Raw genomic sequence first — 19,240 nt, forward strand, 5'->3', positions numbered from 1 at the left:
TATTTGACCACATCTCTGGTGGTCAGTAACTGGACTACTCAATCAGCTCCCAAAGATAAGACTACAGCAGCATGAGTACAGCAATAAAGAACCTGGTTTGCAAGGTTATGCGGAGACTGGGCTGCCTTCAAGCTTTGCATTCCAGATATTGATTGCAATGCCAGCACGGCTGAACTTAGGGGAGGAAGACTGCAGTATCACCTGGGACAGTGTTACATTCCTTGCTTTGCTTCACTAGAGCTTTGATAAATTTGTGATGCGTACACAAGTTCTGTGTATGACATGGAACAGAGGCTAGTATCACATGGTCTGTCATGTGTGATAAATGCCACCGTATGTGGCACTTGTGAAAGTGCTGCTGTGGCCATTTTGCACCAAAGTTTGCATCCTTATCCATAAGCTTTACAGCATCTCTGGCTTAGTGTCATTAAAAAAATTCAGGAAAGCATTTTTCATTGCTAGTTATGTTCTGACTTTTATGGGCAGAGTAGGTTTAAAACTATCCAGCTGACACCTGCTGAGCTTTAATATCTAAGCACAACTCCGCTATGTGAACCAAAACACAACCAGTCAAACGATCGTCATTTGAGATGGCAGGTCTCCAAACTCTGCACAGTGAAGGGACTGCTGTGGCAGCTTGCCAGGAGCTTGTAAGAGTCAAAGAATATTGCACTAAAAAAACAGCTGTCAAAGTCAAATATCACTGATAAATAGAGGTGAGAAGAGAATCACCAAGTTTTTCTGGACAATGTTTTCATTTACAACTGACTTCAGTGACGAATGTACCATGTGTTTACATTATGTGGTGACCATATATCTACATCTGATCAGACAGAGACTGAGATCCTGGAGCTATTAGATCATTTCCTAAGCACGACTGGCAGCCTTAGTGAAACCCTTTAAATACTCAGCCCATTTCCCCACATGAAACATTGTTCCTGACATCAGGATTCAATTTAAACAGCAGTCTACAATCCAGCTAAAAACACCAACCAATATGCAGCCTTGAAAATCTCTGTCATCGGTTTGTCAGACTTCCTCAAGCTTCAGTAAAAGATGAGATTGTGGTCTTGGATCTACAAGCACAGGTCTAATTCTCATTCTAAACACATCTGAAATTGGTCTCAACAACACTACTTCTAATTCATGCTATTGTGACAAGATACGATGCCCCAAATTCAAAAGGCTGCACCACTGACTACTTATCAAAGACCGAGGCCTGAATTCTGACTGCGCTTTTCAATCAAGAAAAACTCCACTGCTTTCTACAAGATATGCACAGCATAAGTGGGATGAGAACCAAGTCATTCAACCTCAAATCAGGAACAGGCACAATCTGGTTTTTGGTGTTTCAACATTAATCTCCCACTAACGTGTCCATTCTTTTTCAAGCAGCTGGCCAAATGATCGCACCAGCACAACTGGATAGACATTAATTTCCATTCTGAACTAATTATAAATAGAAGCTAGACAGGAGAAATAGCCAAAATGAGAGTCACTCAGCAATTCCTAAATATATCTTCTATATTAGGCAATTCCCAGCAGGCTTAATAAAATAGTCTATTTTTTAATGGAAATCAGACTGCGGACGTTTCATCAGTTCAAGCTACATTATTAGACAAAGATAAACAATATCAATCCTTTGGGAAAATCAAAGTGTTACAGCAGCCTCCTCCACAACCAAGCCAAACTACAGAGTAGCTCAGTGATATCTCCTGTACCAAAACAGAGAGCTGCTTAAAAGGCAGCAGACCTTTTTGTTTTCTAAATCTTAGTATTCTGGGAAAAATGCCTGGACAGAGCAGGAGGGGCCAGGACAACCTGAACTACAAACTTGGCTGGCAAACCAGTTTCTAAGAGCTCTGAAAAAGTAGAAGATTAGATACCGAATTTGAACTCATTTCATATGAAGTTTGGATTTTGACAAATCTGGTAAAGTGTCAAAATAGAATATGTTTCATCATTGTTGCTTCATCCAGAATGCTTCACTCAATCTTATAAATCCTTACTATTATCTGAGTTCTCTAGCTATTTATTTTTTAATTTAAATGTTTTTATTATATCCTCATAATCTCTAGAGGAGATTTCACCCAACAATTTGTATTTATGCTGAATAGTTTCCACAATATCCCCAAAAGTCTGAACATTATTGAAATTATTTTTTCCAAATTCCATGGTTCCAAAATTCCCATTGAACAAAAAGCCGGTTAAGAAAGCCAAATTTTGAGATAAGAGAATTTTCTATAGAGAAAACATTCTGGGTTTTGATAATTTCTAACTGGGTTTGCCATTCTACTTGGCCATCTTCGGTAAAGAAGTGTAACTTGAAGAAGGGAGAGGATTTTACAGGGAAGGAAAGAGAACAGAGTGTAAAAAATGCACAAGACATGAGAAGGAGACTGGTGCTGTGAAGGTGATGAAGGTGAAAAGCTTAAGAACTGCAATGCAGTATGACTGCTGCAGAAGCAAATTTCGCTCCACATCAGCAATGCTATTTTAACAAGCAGTAGGTGTTACTAATGCTTAAATTTTATAAGGTGGAATGGTGCAAGAATTGTTACTGGATTAAGAACAAAAGCAACACATAAAGCACACGAGCAGTAATTTGCTAATCTTTACCTCTTTCTCACTACTCTGCACACTGCATCTAATGTTTGCTTAGTCTTCCACTTTCCCCTTTCTTGGCTTTGTATAATTCTTCACGTCATCCTCTTCTACTTGGACTAACCTCACAATGAAAGTTGGCAAAGCCTCCTTCTTCACATCACTCCTGTAGACCCATCTACTCTGGGAAGCTCTCCAGATGTAAGAATTCACTGTTTTTACTGCACTGCATCCACTTCTGTCTTCGGATTGCACACTTCTCAGGGGAGGGACCCCATTACTCTCTGGCATATTTATCTTACCATTTAATGACTTTCTTCTCACCCAGTCTAAACTATAGCAATAGTCAAGAACAGAGGAAAGTCACACCTGTGACTCAGCCCTAGAGACTGGGAATACAGTGAGTGATCAGCAATTGATCAAACTTTCTACTTAGAAAACTTCTGAACAGTCCCATCATAAAACTGTAAGGACAGAGGGACTCACCTGGATTTCCTCTTGCAATAGACCAGTAGATTATCAAATAGAAAGAACATTCTCTCTTGGATGTTTCCTGCTGAGATTTTTAACAAAGTTCCTTGGAGCAAGAGCTGGGTGCAGATATCTGTCAGATTTGACCCCTGAAACACAGAAAAGAGATGTTACTTTTAACTTGCTTGTGTGAAGGATTTTTACTAAAACACTGTTATTTTATCTGCATGTCATTAAATGGAACTAGCCAACACACTCATAAGGAGGAAGTGCTCAATTTTGTAATGAGGCTAAACACCACACATTCCCTCTGGATTATGATCTTATGATAATTTTTTGAGTCCTCATACATTACAATAAATCTGCCCTATTAAACTCCATGAAGAAATATTTCATTCTCAAACCAGCTGTATTGTGACCATTAATCTTTCTTTCATATCCTGAGCCATCATTGCAAAGATCTCAAGTGAGGGCTTTAGGAATGCTAATAAGAGAACAGCAGTTTTTTCCTGAACACTGTAGCTCTGATACTGACATACCTCACTCTTAACCATCTCTCTGCAAAATCATCCCAGAGCTGATGTTTCTCCAACTCTTTCCCTGGAAATCTACACAGGTGCTTGCCTTTCTGGAGTTCTAATAAACACTCAATTGTAAATGTGGCCAGGAAAATCAGAGATTGGGTCTGGGACACCTCCTGCTGCTGCATGTAAGCCACTGTATGCACCTAAGCTTGGTGCCAGAACACTTGGGCCTGTGAGGATGCCCAGAAGCTGACAACCACAGCAGATCACTCCAAAATACTCACTTCACGCACTGTTACTCAGATTATTCATAGGAAAAGTGACCATATTGTTCAGATCATACAAAAAGGGGGCCCTTTAGAGCCAAAGCAGTTGGGCCCAAATGAAAAAACTACAGGACCATCCCAGGGTGTTCTCAGGACAGGCAAACTCCACGTGTCCCCACATTCTGAATGAACACAGTGGGGAATCTGCTTCTCTAGTGTTCCATTGACCAAATGAGATGGTTTGGTTATACCTTAGGCACTAGGCTTAAATTCCTTGATTTAGTATTACTTTGAAAGTTCAAGAGCATCCTGACATCCTGTCAATAAAGGTACCTTCTCAGGAAAACACTCTGGAGGCCTTGGAAACATTTACCATCCAGTTCTGGATCACTTATTAGTTTCCACATTTCTCTTTGAGTTGCGAGGAAGAACTTAAGAGTAATGGTAACTTTCTTCCACAGTCAGCACATAGATAAGGAAGTAAATGAGGTGATATGACCCATTGCCTTCAGTCTCTCTGGCAAAGAGAGCCAACTGGATTGCAAGACATCCGTTATCAACATAACTGCTTATTTCTAAATGTCTATTAACCCTATATTCAATAATAATAGACAACCTTTATAAAGATTCACCCCACTAATGGACAACCTCTATAAAAATTCTAAAAGAAACTGAAGACCTCTGTGCACAGGCATGAAATCCAGCTCCATCTACAAAGTTACCCCAGAAAGATCTGTTTGAACAACTGTAGACATTGCATAAGTGCAAAGGAAGGTGCAGTCTACTGCCATCAAGCAGTTGAGGGGAAATCACTGAATTGAAAACAGCCTTTTTAAATGCAGTGCAGTCACTCTAAAGGTGTGAATGAAACTTGGATTACCTCATTCTCTAAATTGAACCTTGCCAGCTGTGCTGTCTGCGTCTGGCTTTTCATTAACAAAGAGGCAGCTATTTTTTAAAGGCTGCCAATTATGCAACACCAATTTGTGTTCCACGTACTACTTTCTGTGCATTCTGCATAGGTTGATGCAGGAATTAGCTAAATGCAATAGTTCCATCTGCTGTCCTGGCATGTTTTGAATTTCTTAATCACTCTACAGAAAGAGTTAACGCATGTCCAGAAATGAGCACTTATTTGGAAAATGACCTGTGACCATTACTGTCTCCAGGAGAAATCCCTGTATCTCAGAGTTATGAGCCCAAAGGCCTAATTGTACATACACAAATGGAACAGAACCCAGCTAATGATACAGTGTAAAAGCATGCTCCTCATGTGGTTTGCCTCTGGAGATACCAAGGCTTCAGAGCACCTCAGCATCAAGTATTTCATTTACCAAAAGAAGACAGAAAAAGCAACAGGCACAGTATCCTCAGCAATTGGAGCCTGCCTTTCACTGACAGGAATCACTGAGTAAAATTATCTGGCCTATTTTGTCCAGGAAGTAAAGCAAATGATTGCAACGGTTGCTTCTCACCTTGAAATCTAAGAATCTCTAATTTTCCATCAGACACCATGATGGTATCTAAACACTGTTGATGCATCTCCTGTTTGCTGTTAACCTAGCTACTTCCTATTTACACTGATTGGAAAACTTTTTCAACAGAAAGAAAGAGAGTAAAAAGATTGATTTGGTGTTTTCAGAGACAATCCCAAATTTCTCACTTTTCTGTGAACAACCAAGACGCACGAGAGGGAAGCATGACCAATAAAACAACACCAAAGGGAAAAGGAAACTTCATAGCTGGTAGAATTGAAAATTAGAGCAGACTGATCTGCTTAAGCATGAACACCTTAGAACTCATGCTATTCTGTGATGGGATTTTTGCTTCCTTATGCATTTCAGATTGGAAGAATTGGGGGATATGTAGAAATTATTCCATAAAAAACAGAATCACAAGGATTCATGATGAGGAGCTCTCTCCCCACAGAAAAATCAAGACATAGTTAACAGAAATAGCACATTAACTTGCTCTTCACTAAGCAAACAAAAATACCACATGCAAAAGTCATCTTCTCACGCATCCTCTACTTTTTTTCCCCCTTTTCTAAAATTAATCTTTGTTTCCCAGAAGGATTAACCAGAATCAAACTGACCTGCCTCAGACTAATTCATAACATACATCTTACAAGGACTCTGTGCATTCCAGAAGAAGGAATCTGAGCAGAGTTCATTTTGATGAACAGATCTCTGATTAAGCTGCAGGCTTCTGGTGGCTTCCCAGGTTTGGCCTACTTTAACATTTCCACTCGTTATAATCTGTCTCAGAAAGAGACTGACAGGATGATGGGGTTGGAGCAAGCTGAGCTAGTGGAAGGTGTCCCTGCCCTTCGCAGGAGGCTTGGAACTAGACAACCTTCCAACCCAAACCATTCTACCATTCTAGGATGCCAACATATTGACTATATGGCACTGTATGACAGTGATAGTGACAGTTGTATTAGAGAGACAAATTGGTGGGTGGAGATGGTAGAATATTGAACCAAGGAAATTGCTTTAAAAACCAACTACTGCTGCTCTTAGCAAAGTTATAGATGACTCTCAACAGCAAGAGACTCTGCAGAAACAAAGTTATGTTACATTGCTCTTCGTGTTACTATTATTGAGGGTGGCACTGATGGCAATAGGATGAAGATCAAACGAGGGGCAGCCCACTGGGACAGCTGGAAGGAAGCGAAAAGTCATAGAAATCAGTGAAATTGATGGTCTGGTTAAATAGAAACATTAGACATGGTGGAGCCTGTCAGATTACGTGAACAAATTAATGCCAAACGTCATGGAGACTGCTTCCACACTCCCTAGATTCAGGCTACATCCCTTATAATCATAAAATAAATCATGGTCATAAGTGAGTTGATCTTCATGGGCTACAGAGCACCAGAGTTCAGAATGCATACCCATAGTAACAGAAAAGGGAAATCTTCTATTTCATAGGAGAGATTTCTATCAGATAAACTAACAATAGGCATAAGTTTGCCTTACAGACCTCCTACAGCCAGCTCTATGGATTACAGCACCACATGGTTAAGATACAATTCATTTAATTCCGCATTTTCAACTTTCCACAGGCTGAAGTTAGGAGCCCTTCTCATTAGGAACAAACTATGAAATACATCCAAAAGAATTAAACCAAATTATTTAGAAACACAGCAATTTACTCAAGTCACCATTTCTAAGACCCCTAGCACTGTAAAGACAGGAAACTAACAGTTTCAAACTTCTTTACATGTACAGAAGAAAAACTATTAATAAAGAGCTGTCATGTTGAGCAGTGGCCTGTACCCATGCTGTATAAAACCAGTTTCCTTCCTTTTAATATGCCACCAGAATAATTCAGAAATATTCCACAGCTTACTAGAAAGGAAAGCCACTTCTTCCTCTTTGAAATTTCAAGCAGAGTGATTTAGGTGACTCTGTTACAAAACAGTACACATCAACAAATCTGAAAGGATTTTCAGCCCCACAGTGTTGCTGTAGATAAGTTAAAACCCCAAAAGAAAAAGCAGCCAATTGGGATATCACTTCATTTATGGTCTATCACAGACACTTTAAGAGTTATGCTTTAGGCTCCAGAGCTCAAATTATGCTTTTTGCCTAGATGACCCTTGAGTTGCATTGAACCTGAAATGGTTTTAACTGCTTCTACAAGTCTTGCTTCACAGAACACTCTATGACTTTGTTTGCTGAACTTGCTATCCAAAAATTACACAGCTGGATATCTGGGTTGCTCTCATGTCTTTAGCTAGATGCCAAGAACATCCTTCAGGGAAAAAATGAGCAAGGTTTAAAACACACAGGAAAGATAAAAAAACAACCCAAAAGAGTCATGGAGAGCACCCAGGAGTCTGAACATGAGGAAGTTTACATGACCTCTAACAAAACGTCCTCAGCTAAGAAATCCTCATCTGGCAAGGATCAGACTTGACATTTTAAATGGCGGTCTCACTAAATGCTGACACCATCTCTCTGTGAGGCCATTTAACACCACTGACTCCCTATGGTGCATCTCCAGAGGCTTCCACCAGTTCCACTGATTCAAGGGACTAAAGTCATCACAAGATAATCTGCCAACACTTTGCACACTATCTTGACTTGCCAATACTTCTACTGAGTGGCTGTTTTTCTAGATTTCCTCTTCTCCCAAGCTTCACATACTAGTTTTCTCCCTTGCTTATTTTTCTCCTTTCCACAGGAAATGCTTCTACCTACACAGATCCACCTACTGATAAACAGCACAAGAAACACATCCATGAGTAACTGAACTGGAGCAAACACAAGTGTATCAGTTGCTTTCAAATCTAAAGCTTGATAATCTAGCCTTTATCTTCCATACAGGAAATCTGTATGGAGCTAAGTGAGTTAAATTCCAAAGCTCCCAAGAAAGATAAAGGCTTGTATGAATGGAAAAAGCAGCTTGTCATTTAGATCAGTCTTGATTTAATCTTCTAGATCTACTTGTCTGTCAAATCAGATCTGCTCACTGAGATTTTGGTCCAATCTTAGCTCTCCCACCTTTCTTAAATAATCCATTTGTTCAGCTACAATTTAGCAGCAGCCTGCACACCCAAAATAAACATTAAATTCTAAACTCAGAGTGATTTCACCCACACCTTCAAGAGCATTTACATATCACGTAAATCCCTGTACACAGTATGACTCACTAAACTTCAGCCCATTATGCTGTGTAGCAAACAGCTTCCAGGGAGCTTGCCAGTCCTACATCATACCTCCCATCCTTCAATGTGGGACTGCAATTGTTCAAGAGCTTCCAGTTTCTCCATCTGTCTCTTGGTCTCGTTGATATTCGTGCAAACAGTCTTCATTGCCTGCAATGCGTTCTGGACAGCTGGGTGATCAGGATGCTTGGATGGAGTCCTCTTAGCTAATTCCTTAAAAAAAAAAAAAAAGAAAAAAAAGAAAATATGCAATGTAATTTAGAAGTGGCCCATGGAAAGGCACAAGCATTAGTGTTCAGGCCCATAGGAAAATGCCAGAACCACCGTAAAATTAAAGAGAATTGTGAGCATGATACTGTAGATGCTGTTCTCTGCTCTTCATCTATGCAGGGCTCCCATTTTATACAAATGCTGTTAAATGAACAAAGCAACTGCTCATGTTAAACATGCATTAAGAGATTTCGAGGCAAATGCTTTGCTGTGCCACATGTGTTTGTCTCTAGTGTGACCCAAGATCAAATGAATTTGAAGATTACAAAAAAAAAACACACTGTCCACTTCCAAGACACATGAAGGACTGTTGACCTACCCATGATCTAGAGGCTATACTAGTCCTAGTGGCATGCATCCTGTATTTCAGTGATGCTGGATCAGGCTTTCAGACCTGCTATGCCTACAGCAGGTCTTAACAGTAACCTAGAGCTCTGGGCTGGGGTTTCCCATAAACTATGGCCTTAAAGGAATAATGCTCAGCTGTACATGCCACCCATGGAATTTATGGCAATCATCAGGTATAGATTAATCACAACCCACAAAAAGCTTTACGGCCCAGGCTGTTTGGATCCATAACCAGAGGAGAAATGCAAGCAAAGTGCAAATCAGGTTTACCCCAGAGTGGCACAGCACTCAGGAGAACCCTCTTTCCACTGACCAAAGAGGGATTTCAGAGGGACATCTCTCCTAACCCAGACACCTCAGTGTATGTGGAATGTCTGTATGAGAAGCTGGCATGGGGGCTGTCGGGGCCTCCAAGGATAGATATGGGGCTACCCTGAGCTGGATCCAGCCAGTTCCAGGTGGTTCCACAACAGACCTGCAGCAGGACCAGGCTGAGCCCACTGGGGAGGTTGGTGACGCTTCAGTGAAAGGGCAAAAAGCAGCATGGTAGAAAGGGAAAACATGATAGAAGCTGCCCTGTGAGGCAGACATGCACCAAGGCCTGTGAAAAAGGCAGGAAAGAGGAGTCCCTGTGTCAGAAGCAATGTCCCTGGAGAGATCAGGCTGGAGCAGGCATCTCCCTGCAGGCCATGGAGAGGGTCATGACAATGCAGATGTTGATCCTGCAGCCCACAGAGGACTTCATGCTCCTGCAGGTGGATATCCCCTGAAGGAACTGTGGCAAAGATTCCGCATAGGAGCAGATTCTCCTGACAGCAACTGCAGCCCACATGAGATCCACACAGGACTAGGTTCATCCTGAAGAACAGCAGCCCATGAAGAGCTCTTGCTGGAGCAAATCAAAGCATGAGGATGAAGGGGGAGCAAAGAGGAAAAGTTACACTGCAATCCCACATTCTCCACAACTCCTGCACTGCTCAGGGCTGGGGGTAAAGTTGGGAACACAGGAGTAAAGCTGAGCATGGGGGGAAAAATGAAGGCTGGGGGGAGATGTTTGTGTTTCTTACTATCGAATGCATTATAATTGCCAATAAATGGAGTCTGTTTTGCCTGTGATGGCGATTACTAAGGGCTCTCTCTATCTCAATCCACAAGTATTTTTTCATCTTATTTTCTCCTCATTCCTTCCAAAGAGTAAGAGAGTGGCTGGGTAAGCAGTCAGCAGCAGACCAAGGTCAGCCTACCACATGCCAGTAAGGATCTGCAGCTCTGTGCATGTAGTTTGTGTGTCCAGAGAATGCAAGGAAAGTCAGGAAGCACAGATGTCTCATGTTTTTATGTATCAGGAAGCATAATAAGCATTTTATGCAGGAGGAAATTAAATTACAGAAGAGTAGGTAACTTGTCCAATGGCTAGTCACTCGCAGAACCAAGACATTCTGGCACTCAGTTCACTGTTTCAGCCTCCAAACAGGCCCATGACAAGTGGTAATGGCTCCCCAAATGACAATGTGAGAGAGAGCAGAAACAGTTTAGCTGAGACTCTTCCTCAGATTATATTTAGGTGGTTGGAGCACATGTTCCAGTTGTAGAGGTTAATATAGAGATGAACATCTGCTCTGAAGAGTTTCCAAGAGACTCCACTTGATTCAGTACACAACAGCCCAGTTAAATGCTGCCCACTGAAAAACAGCATTGGGAAAACTTGGGACCTGACACATTAACCAGTTTGGCAAGTGGGGTAGCCACTGTCAACTCACAATTAATCATTTTTAGACCACTAGTACTTTATAGTCAGCCACAACTGCATAAAAATACATTAAAGAAACCTTAACTAAGGCTGGTAATTTCATCTTGTTACATAATATGGTGCTTAAGACCCACATACCCACATTTTTAGATTGCCAGGAATATTTATTTTTTTCACTACATTCTTTTTTGCCTCACCATATTATCTGGTTGTTTGGAAGTCCTGTGTCTAAACAGCAAGCTGCTACTGAATTGCATGAGACACAAGAACAAGACTGAGTATAGGCACAGAGCCTGTACAGCACTGGGGTCTGAACATGACTAAATTGCTTCAATTCGTATTTCCCACAGCTAAGGGCAAAGACAGCCTGTTACAATTGCTGTTCATCCAAGATAAGTAATTACAACCCCAAAATGCCTGTCATGGGCTCCAACCAGGCTTAATTTGTGGTCTGATTTGTCTTTTGCTTCAGCGTGTTAGCCTCAGCAAGAGTGTTTCACGACACAAAATTTTGCCTTATTAGTATTAGGTTCCAGGTCTTTGTGCCACAATCCACCAGGTTCCAGGTCTTTGTGCCACAATCCACCGATGGATTGTGGCCCATCAGAGTAGAGGGATGTGGGCTGAGGTTCAAGTTCTGCTGAAGTTCGCACTAACTTATAGTAATAGTTGCCAATCCAACCATTCTGCTAATCCAGACACTCTGAACCGCTAAACCAAGGAACTTTCTCTCAGTATTAATGCATGTATCTGGTCTACAAAGCTCTTCAGACAGAAGACACCTTTAGCATAGCTAGTTGTACTTTTCTAATAGCAGAAGTAACTGTAGGATAAATAACTACACTGCTGTATGTTTCCTACATGACTCTCATCAAAAATCAACGAAGTTCTGCAGCTCAAGTGTCACCCACACTGCTTTGGAAACAGGTATGTGTACTCTAGCACTGTCTAAACATCCCTTTCTGAAATAGCACCACAAACTCTTCGTTGACAGCAGGCCACTGCTGCAATAAACACAGCATTTGCCCCACTCCTGCTAGCTGCAGTCCCACCTGACTTGCAGAAGAGGCTGGAAAGGGTGGGGAGGGTGCTGGTTGGTGCAGTCATGCTGCCTCAACAAGCACAAGCAGCACAAGCAAAGAACTCGTCCCACTGCTGCCTAGTCTTCAGCCATGTGAGGAAGAGCCATGCTGCTCTGACTGCCATTCCCCAGAAGAGAAGAGCCTAGCACTTCTGAAATAGGCAGGCAGCTCTGGGTACTTATTTATTTTAGTGACAGATTTACAATGTGCAAACTCTGAGAGCATTTGACAACATTTTGAAAGGCAGCTGAGAGACAGACCAGATGGCAAACCTTGGGTATAGCTGTCTTGTCCTCCATAAAGCTCAGATATTGTTGTCTGGAATCTTATGCATTGCAACATGTATGCTAACAGGGCCAGGAAATGAGGTTGCTGCCACTCTCAGAAAACTATTTATTGAAAACAGTTTCTTAAAATAAATCATAAAATTCATTTACTTTCTAGCTACAGCCTTGTTAATCTTTCAGACTAACCAGCAGCAGAGAACAGAAAAGCTGGTATTTTTCACAGACTTTGTCATCTTCACCTTTATCCTCAAAAAAAAAACCAAAAAACAAAACCAAAAAACCCAACCCAAAACCCCCAAACCCAGCAAAGTTATTCTCTATCATATGCTGGGGAAAAAAGATAATCTCTGTTTTTTAAAGAACTATGACAGAAAGGGGAACTGTGTCCTCTGGGCACCAACTTTTTCCTTTTATTTCACACCTCTCTCATAGCTGCAAGATTGAGGTTGTGCCACTTGTAACACCTACACACAGAACACTAAAGGAGTAACTCAGAGACATCCACATTCAGTTTTAGTGTCCTCCTGAACAACAGACAGAAAGGAAAGACAGAACATCTATGTCTGGTCTACTCAAAAATGCCAGGTTTTGATTATGCAATGGAGCAAAAGGATTTCCAATTCAAGTGTTTCAGTCTCAGATGCAGTTTTAAACAGCTTAAGGCTAAAAGAGTGCTAAACATGCTAGAATCTAAATGTAAGAACTAAATCACATAAGAAGTCAGATACATCAGCTGCTCACATTTGCCTATTTGCTAATTGTGCTTAACCCCCCCAAACCCCAAACAAAAAAAACCTACAAGGAGAGAACTCAGCCAAAAGAACATTACACAGAAAGAGGCACAGAGGTGGCAGGAGGGATGATGAGAGAACAGTGCAGGCAGAGGAAACTGGGGGGGGTTAAATGTGAACACAATTTTGATACTTCCTAGAAAAAAGGATGCTATTCTGCTTAACTGATCTTTGCTAAACAAGTCAGTCTCTGCCATCCTTCCTGGTGTCCTCCTGCCACACAAAAATGATTGCATACTGCAAACTGACAACCAAACACAGGTTTTGCAGCTGAAATTTATGAGTCCTTGTATTTCAAAAGTTCTTTCTTCCTATCTGGATACTCCTGTGGACACTCAGGCATGGCTTAGCATGGATTTTGTGCAGTGAATGTTAAGACTGTGCATTGACTGCTGCAAATCATTGCCTGCCAGGCTGCCTCGCTTTGCACTACAAACCAGTGCACACAAAATGCAGCTTCAGAGACACATCCGTTGGTTACCTACTGAACATCTCAGGATAATGGAGATAACAGACAACTTTTTTCTTTTTAATCAGTTCAAACAGTTGTGTTAATAAATCGTTCAGCTCCACGATGTGCTTATAAAAAAACCTAACCCACAGCCTTTTTGTGAATATAAATGTTTCCAGGAGTTTTATTTTTGTGGTGTACACTTAATATTTGCTTGCATTAAAATTTATTTTCCACTTAAACTAACCAGAAAATAAATGTTACACCAGGCTCTGTGTACCTGCCAATCATGGCACATTTTTTTATTCTATATATTTTTATAATTTGTAATTTATGTCAATGTTTCTGCAGGGTAAAGACTAGACAAGCAAGGATAAATCAGTAAAACAGATTACATTAAATCTGCCATCAAGTCTATGACACATGCTAAATTAAAATGTAACAAAAACATGTTTCCAGTTTTATAAATATTACCAGTTATTTGTGATTTTATATTAAAAAGTGTGAAAGACAGAAGTGTGATTTATAAATTGGCAGTGTTCCTTCCCACTCTGGAGGGTTTTTAATGTTTTGCTACACCAAGTTGGATTTCAACCAGGCAATGTCATGAATATAAGAGCAACACCACTTCTGAGGGAGAAAAAGGGATGGGGACAACCACACACACACGACATGGACTACAAGGAAAAAAAAAAAAAACCAAAACAACCCCAAAGATTAAATATATTCTGGTTTGGCCAATTTTTTAATTAAAGGTTCTGTTCCTTAAACAGCTTTGAGAGGAATGGAGGAGACAGTGAGTTAACCCTTCTCATACTGTTCTGTATCCACACCACCGGCTTCCCATCTTTCCTCTCCAAGACCAGGCACTGCAGTGCGCCTCACTGCTGGGTTTTGCCTTTCAAGAAGGCTCTGAATCTGGTCACTCAGCTTTTTGCATCCTGCTTTTTCTTTCCCTCCAAGGGCCAATGAGTCTTCCATCGCATGATGCAATACACAATTACTGCTCTAAATTGTCCCTGGAGTTGTGTACATTATGAGATATTTTTAAGGGATCAGAGGTGGAATGTGCATTTCTGGCTGGAGTCTGAGTCTTAAGAGAACAGACATCAAACAAGAAACAACCTCTGTGACACCCACTGGGCTATCAGGAGACCGTAGGGGTGCGGTTATCATGTGCTGCACATTCCTCCTGTGTTGGGAGGAAGGAGACAGGAATGACTGCTCCTAATCCCCACCCCCAATGGTGTGATTAACTCATGATCACCACTCCCTTAGGGCTTTCTTCTTGCTGACATAAATGCTCTTTATTAAGGGAAAAAGGCTATTTTTGTTCAGAGATTGGTTTACAAAACAGCTGCTTCTACTCTTAAGTAGTATAGTTCACACTAATTAATACACACAATTATTATCAGGCCTTCCTTAATCCAAAAAATTCTGCTAGAAACATTCACTGGGCAGGCTTTCCAGTCCTCAGACACACTGTGGAGTCTGAAGTCACTCCCACAGTGCATGCTCTCAATGTCTGTGCTTGTGTTTGCTTTTGCTGCTTCTTACCAATTCACAATGCCCACCACAGCAAGCACAGCTTGATTTTGTTCTAGACTAGTCCCAGCCCCTTTCTCACTTTTAAGGAAATTTTATAAACAAGCTTATCATGGACAAATATTCATAACACCTGCACGCCCAAGCAGACTGAAATAATTTTCTTGCTGTGGAACTTCACATTAGGGAGCTTTTGGACTGGGAATAAAACTAATGTACTGCCCAACAAATCCTACACCTTTTTTTTTTTTCTTTGCATGCTGCCTAAAGCAGGCAAAAACTATAGTAGGGACAAAAATATTAATATTGTTACTTCTCTTCCAGAGATTATGGAACACCATGGCTAGGTTTGAGGGCCCACCCTTCAAATCATATAGAAGCCTTGCAAGTTGGAGCAACTAAAATTTTTAAAACAGCAAACCCAAACCAAGCCAAAAAAAGCTTTGGTTTACAGTCCGTCACTCCAAAGCTGCAACATTTGGTTCAGATAAAGAAAGAAAATTATAAAGAAAATTGTAATTTGTCAATCACCATCATTTGAATCATTATTCTGTCTCTATGATCTGTTTGTTCAAAAAGCTTCATCAGAGGATGAGAAAACCTAAAATGTCACACTTCATAACGGCAACTAGTGGCAACATATACTTAAAGGGTATCTGCACTTGGAGATATTCCAGTATGTTATTCCTAATTAGGTGACCCAAATTAACTCCACAATATTTCAGAGATGTGCCTTACCCTACTACTTACATTGGCCTTCCAACACAGACAAGTCTGGATTACTTTGCTCATACTATCTTTATCAAACCTAACTACTCAGCTCTACCAGGTACTTATGCTACACCAAGCATATCAAGCATATATGTTCTAGTATATATATGCTGTAACAAGGTCATAACAAAGTTACCAGAAAATCTGGATGCTCACAGACTTATGCTAAAAATAAAGTAAAAGAGGAAAGTAGGATAGCTCTGGCCTATGACTTTTCTAATCAACTGGAACACAATAGTATCTGTTTGCCCCGGGAATTAGGTAAAAGAAGCTCCAATCCCCAAGAATACAAAACAGTTATTTCAGGAGCAGTAACTGCAGTTCAGTAGCAGAGGGAGAGCAAACATTTAATTTGAGGGCTGTGTTATTTTTAACTCTACTTTTTTCATTCTTGCTCAAAGAGTTGCATTTTCTGGTCAGCCCTCGCAGAATTAGCCTGCACATTCCCTTAGCTGTTCTCATGTCTGAAACTCTGTCCACACAGGTAATTTCCTGCTAGCATGCATCAAACAAGTCTTGAATGGGATGCAATTTATTCACTCTAAGTTCACTACCTTTGAGAATCAGTATCACTTCCTACTGATCACAGGTATTTTCTGAGATGAACTACCTTAGCAATGGCATCATCTCAGTAACAGAAGCAGACCAGCTGCCTCAACAAAATTAAATTCCCCTCAGCTTTTTCCTGTCCAGGAAATCTCAAGTAGTGAACAGTATGTGATTTATATCAGACTGTATACAAAAAGAAATCTGCAAGTAACTCACCACCACTCCTCCCATTTGCTCCCTTCACAGCTATTAGTTTGACAGGCACACAGGGGTCTGGCCAACACAAGAGTACACACCACAGAAGGCAGGCAGAGTGTTGGGGTCAGAGGACAAATTTATTTCTACCCCACTGTGTCTTGAAGGCAAGAAACACTGTTTCAGTCTTAGCTTGCTGGTCTTGGCTTTGGCATTCAAAGAAAGCTGGTTTGTGCCACCCAGCCCTTTGACATATACAAGTGTACCCCTGTGCCAAACTGGAAACCACCAGTTTATTTCCACAGCCCAACATTTGATCCCTGGAGCCCAGTGACTTCAGTTACCATTAAACCTGGGAAGCTTTGAATTATGGTTTAGAAATATTTATTTTGTTCTAGTCTTTTGTTTACTACCCCCTTGCAGAATAAATTCTTAAAGAAAAACAGGATAAACTGGTGCCTTTGTAGCTCTTGGAAAGCCTGCTACAGAACCTCATCTTTTCCAGAAGGCTTGCCTTATAATAGCACAGAGGAATGGGAAAATTCAAGTTGAAGAATGTCAAAACATCATTGCAATGATGATGCTGCTACCTTGTAAACAAATGTCTGTTGCTTTTAGATGTGTTTCTGTAGCCAGCATCCTCATGGCACTTGAGACAAAGCTCTGAGTTCCCTAAGATAATCATGTGCGTGGCTTAGAGCTGAGATCCCCAGCTGTGCTTGAAAGATGACTGCTGTTCCACACACTGAGCGGTCAGATCTGATACATGAAACCACACTGACTTCAGAGCTACCTCATGCTTAACAAGGACACAGAGCAAAACGTAAGAAACATTAGATTAAGTGTAGCAAGGTATGCCACATATTGACCATCCTGGCTGGATTAAGAAGTTTCCAGCATGGAATAAAAAGAAAAGACCCTGGACTTCAGGCTCTGTACCCATTAATGACTCCCTTCATACAAAGGATAACTGTGTCAAGACATCTGCAGGAGATTGACATTTATAAACACTATCAAAATACTTGTCAGGAATCTACATTTCAAGGCGCCCATATCCCCAGTCTGCTTACTGTATTGGACACTATAGGAACTCCCTTTCTATGCACATGGATGTTGCTCACAGCCATCATGAAGATCCACAGACTGAACAGGCACCAAATTATCTCCACACTAACCTCAAACAAACACAGTGGACAAACTGAAGCATCACTAGATTTTTCAATTGTCTCTACATAACCAGTTTTCTCTGAAGATAAATCAGACCTGGAGCCACTAACATGCTCACCTAATCCGGGCATCCTTGCTCTGTCTTGATTATTACTGATACTGTGGAAGAAATGTTTGTAGCAGTCTCACACATGAGGTTCTCTTGCTATGTGCCTAAATTGTGTGGGCTTTTGTTTGCTCAAACTCTAATTGGAGTTGTGGACAGATTGACTGGAGGGATGAACTGGCTGCATACACATAAATCCCAGTAGATTAATCCATAAGGAAGGGCACATGAGGGTTTGCTGTGAGATGGGTTTGTGCCCAACTGCATAGACATCACAATGATTCAACCTGGAGGAAAGATATTTCAAAAACACTGCTCTAAAAATACCAACTGGATGGAAAGAAACAAATTAAATGTTTATCAGATGAAACGACAGATCACTATCAAGCTAACCAGCTTGTACCTACAAAAACCTTTAATCATGCTGGATGCTGGACACAGCACTGCAATAGCTTTATGTGACACACAGGTGATAAAAGATATGGTCATTGGTTGGACTTTATCACCTTAAAGGTCCAACCAAAACAATGCTATGATGCATGTGGTCAGCCTGTGACCAAGAGCACAGCTCATCACAGAACTCCTATGTTCTTCCACAATCAGGAAGGCATCCCTCTTTCAAAATTAAGGTAATATCTGTTTATATTTTTTAATTATTACGTTTTCTTTTAGTACATGCAATGTTACAAATGACTGACAGAGACTTACATCACTGCAGATTGATGGCTGCTAGCCACAGAGGAGTTACAAGGCCACCAGTGATGCAAACTCTCCTAGATACAGCTTTCTCCTTTTCTTCTTTTTGTCCCCACCAGGCGTGTGACCTGGCCCTGACCTGAAGGATGTGAGGCAAGTTAACTCTTTTCAGGTCTTTTATTTTTACAGTAACAAAACTGGCAAGGGGGCCAATTAGTGCCAATTGCAGTAGTGATTTCTGAATGACACCTGTCCATTGGGAACTCATCTGAGGCAACCAAAGTGTTTTCAAACAAGCTGTCAAACAGCTGTCAGATGATACAGGATTTTGATCATTACTGACCCAAGCACACTGAAACTAGAGTCCTTGTGATGAAAGACATATCCCATTTAGAGTCCCCGGAGCCACTCAGTCCCTCAAAAGACTGATACAATTCTATCTCACAAAACACAGCTTTTCAGGAAGTGGCTAGAATAGCACTCACAAGCCCTAGTAAACATCTGAAGATAACTGAAGTCCACAGGCATTAGTTAGTAAGCTGTGAGTCTGGCAGACTCACACCGTTACAAGATTTAGCAGCCTGTCATCATCAGCCAGCTCTTTGACTGTACACACAAAAAGCCATTTTCTCCACAGAAGAACAAACCTGGAAGGTGGTAATGACAACAAGAATCAGGCCTAAAAAAAACGC

The 19,240-nt window shown here is 41.0% G+C and overlaps 1 protein-coding gene across 1 annotated transcript in view; it reads right to left on the reverse strand.

The window, feature by feature from the left end:
* PREX1 (phosphatidylinositol-3,4,5-trisphosphate dependent Rac exchange factor 1) overlaps positions 1–19,240 on the reverse strand; it is a 150,870-nt gene that overhangs the window by 53,199 nt on the left and 78,431 nt on the right. Inside the window, exons 6-7 of the mRNA XM_054391765.1 lie at positions 8,592–8,753; positions 3,091–3,224 (exon numbers count right to left, since the gene is read on the reverse strand). Coding sequence (XP_054247740.1) covers positions 3,091–3,224; positions 8,592–8,753 — 296 coding nt within the window. The remainder of the gene's footprint in view (positions 1–3,090; positions 3,225–8,591; positions 8,754–19,240) is intronic.

This window comes from Indicator indicator, chromosome 24, assembly GCF_027791375.1.
Source record: "Indicator indicator isolate 239-I01 chromosome 24, UM_Iind_1.1, whole genome shotgun sequence".
NCBI classification, from domain to species: Eukaryota; Metazoa; Chordata; class Aves; order Piciformes; family Indicatoridae; genus Indicator; species Indicator indicator.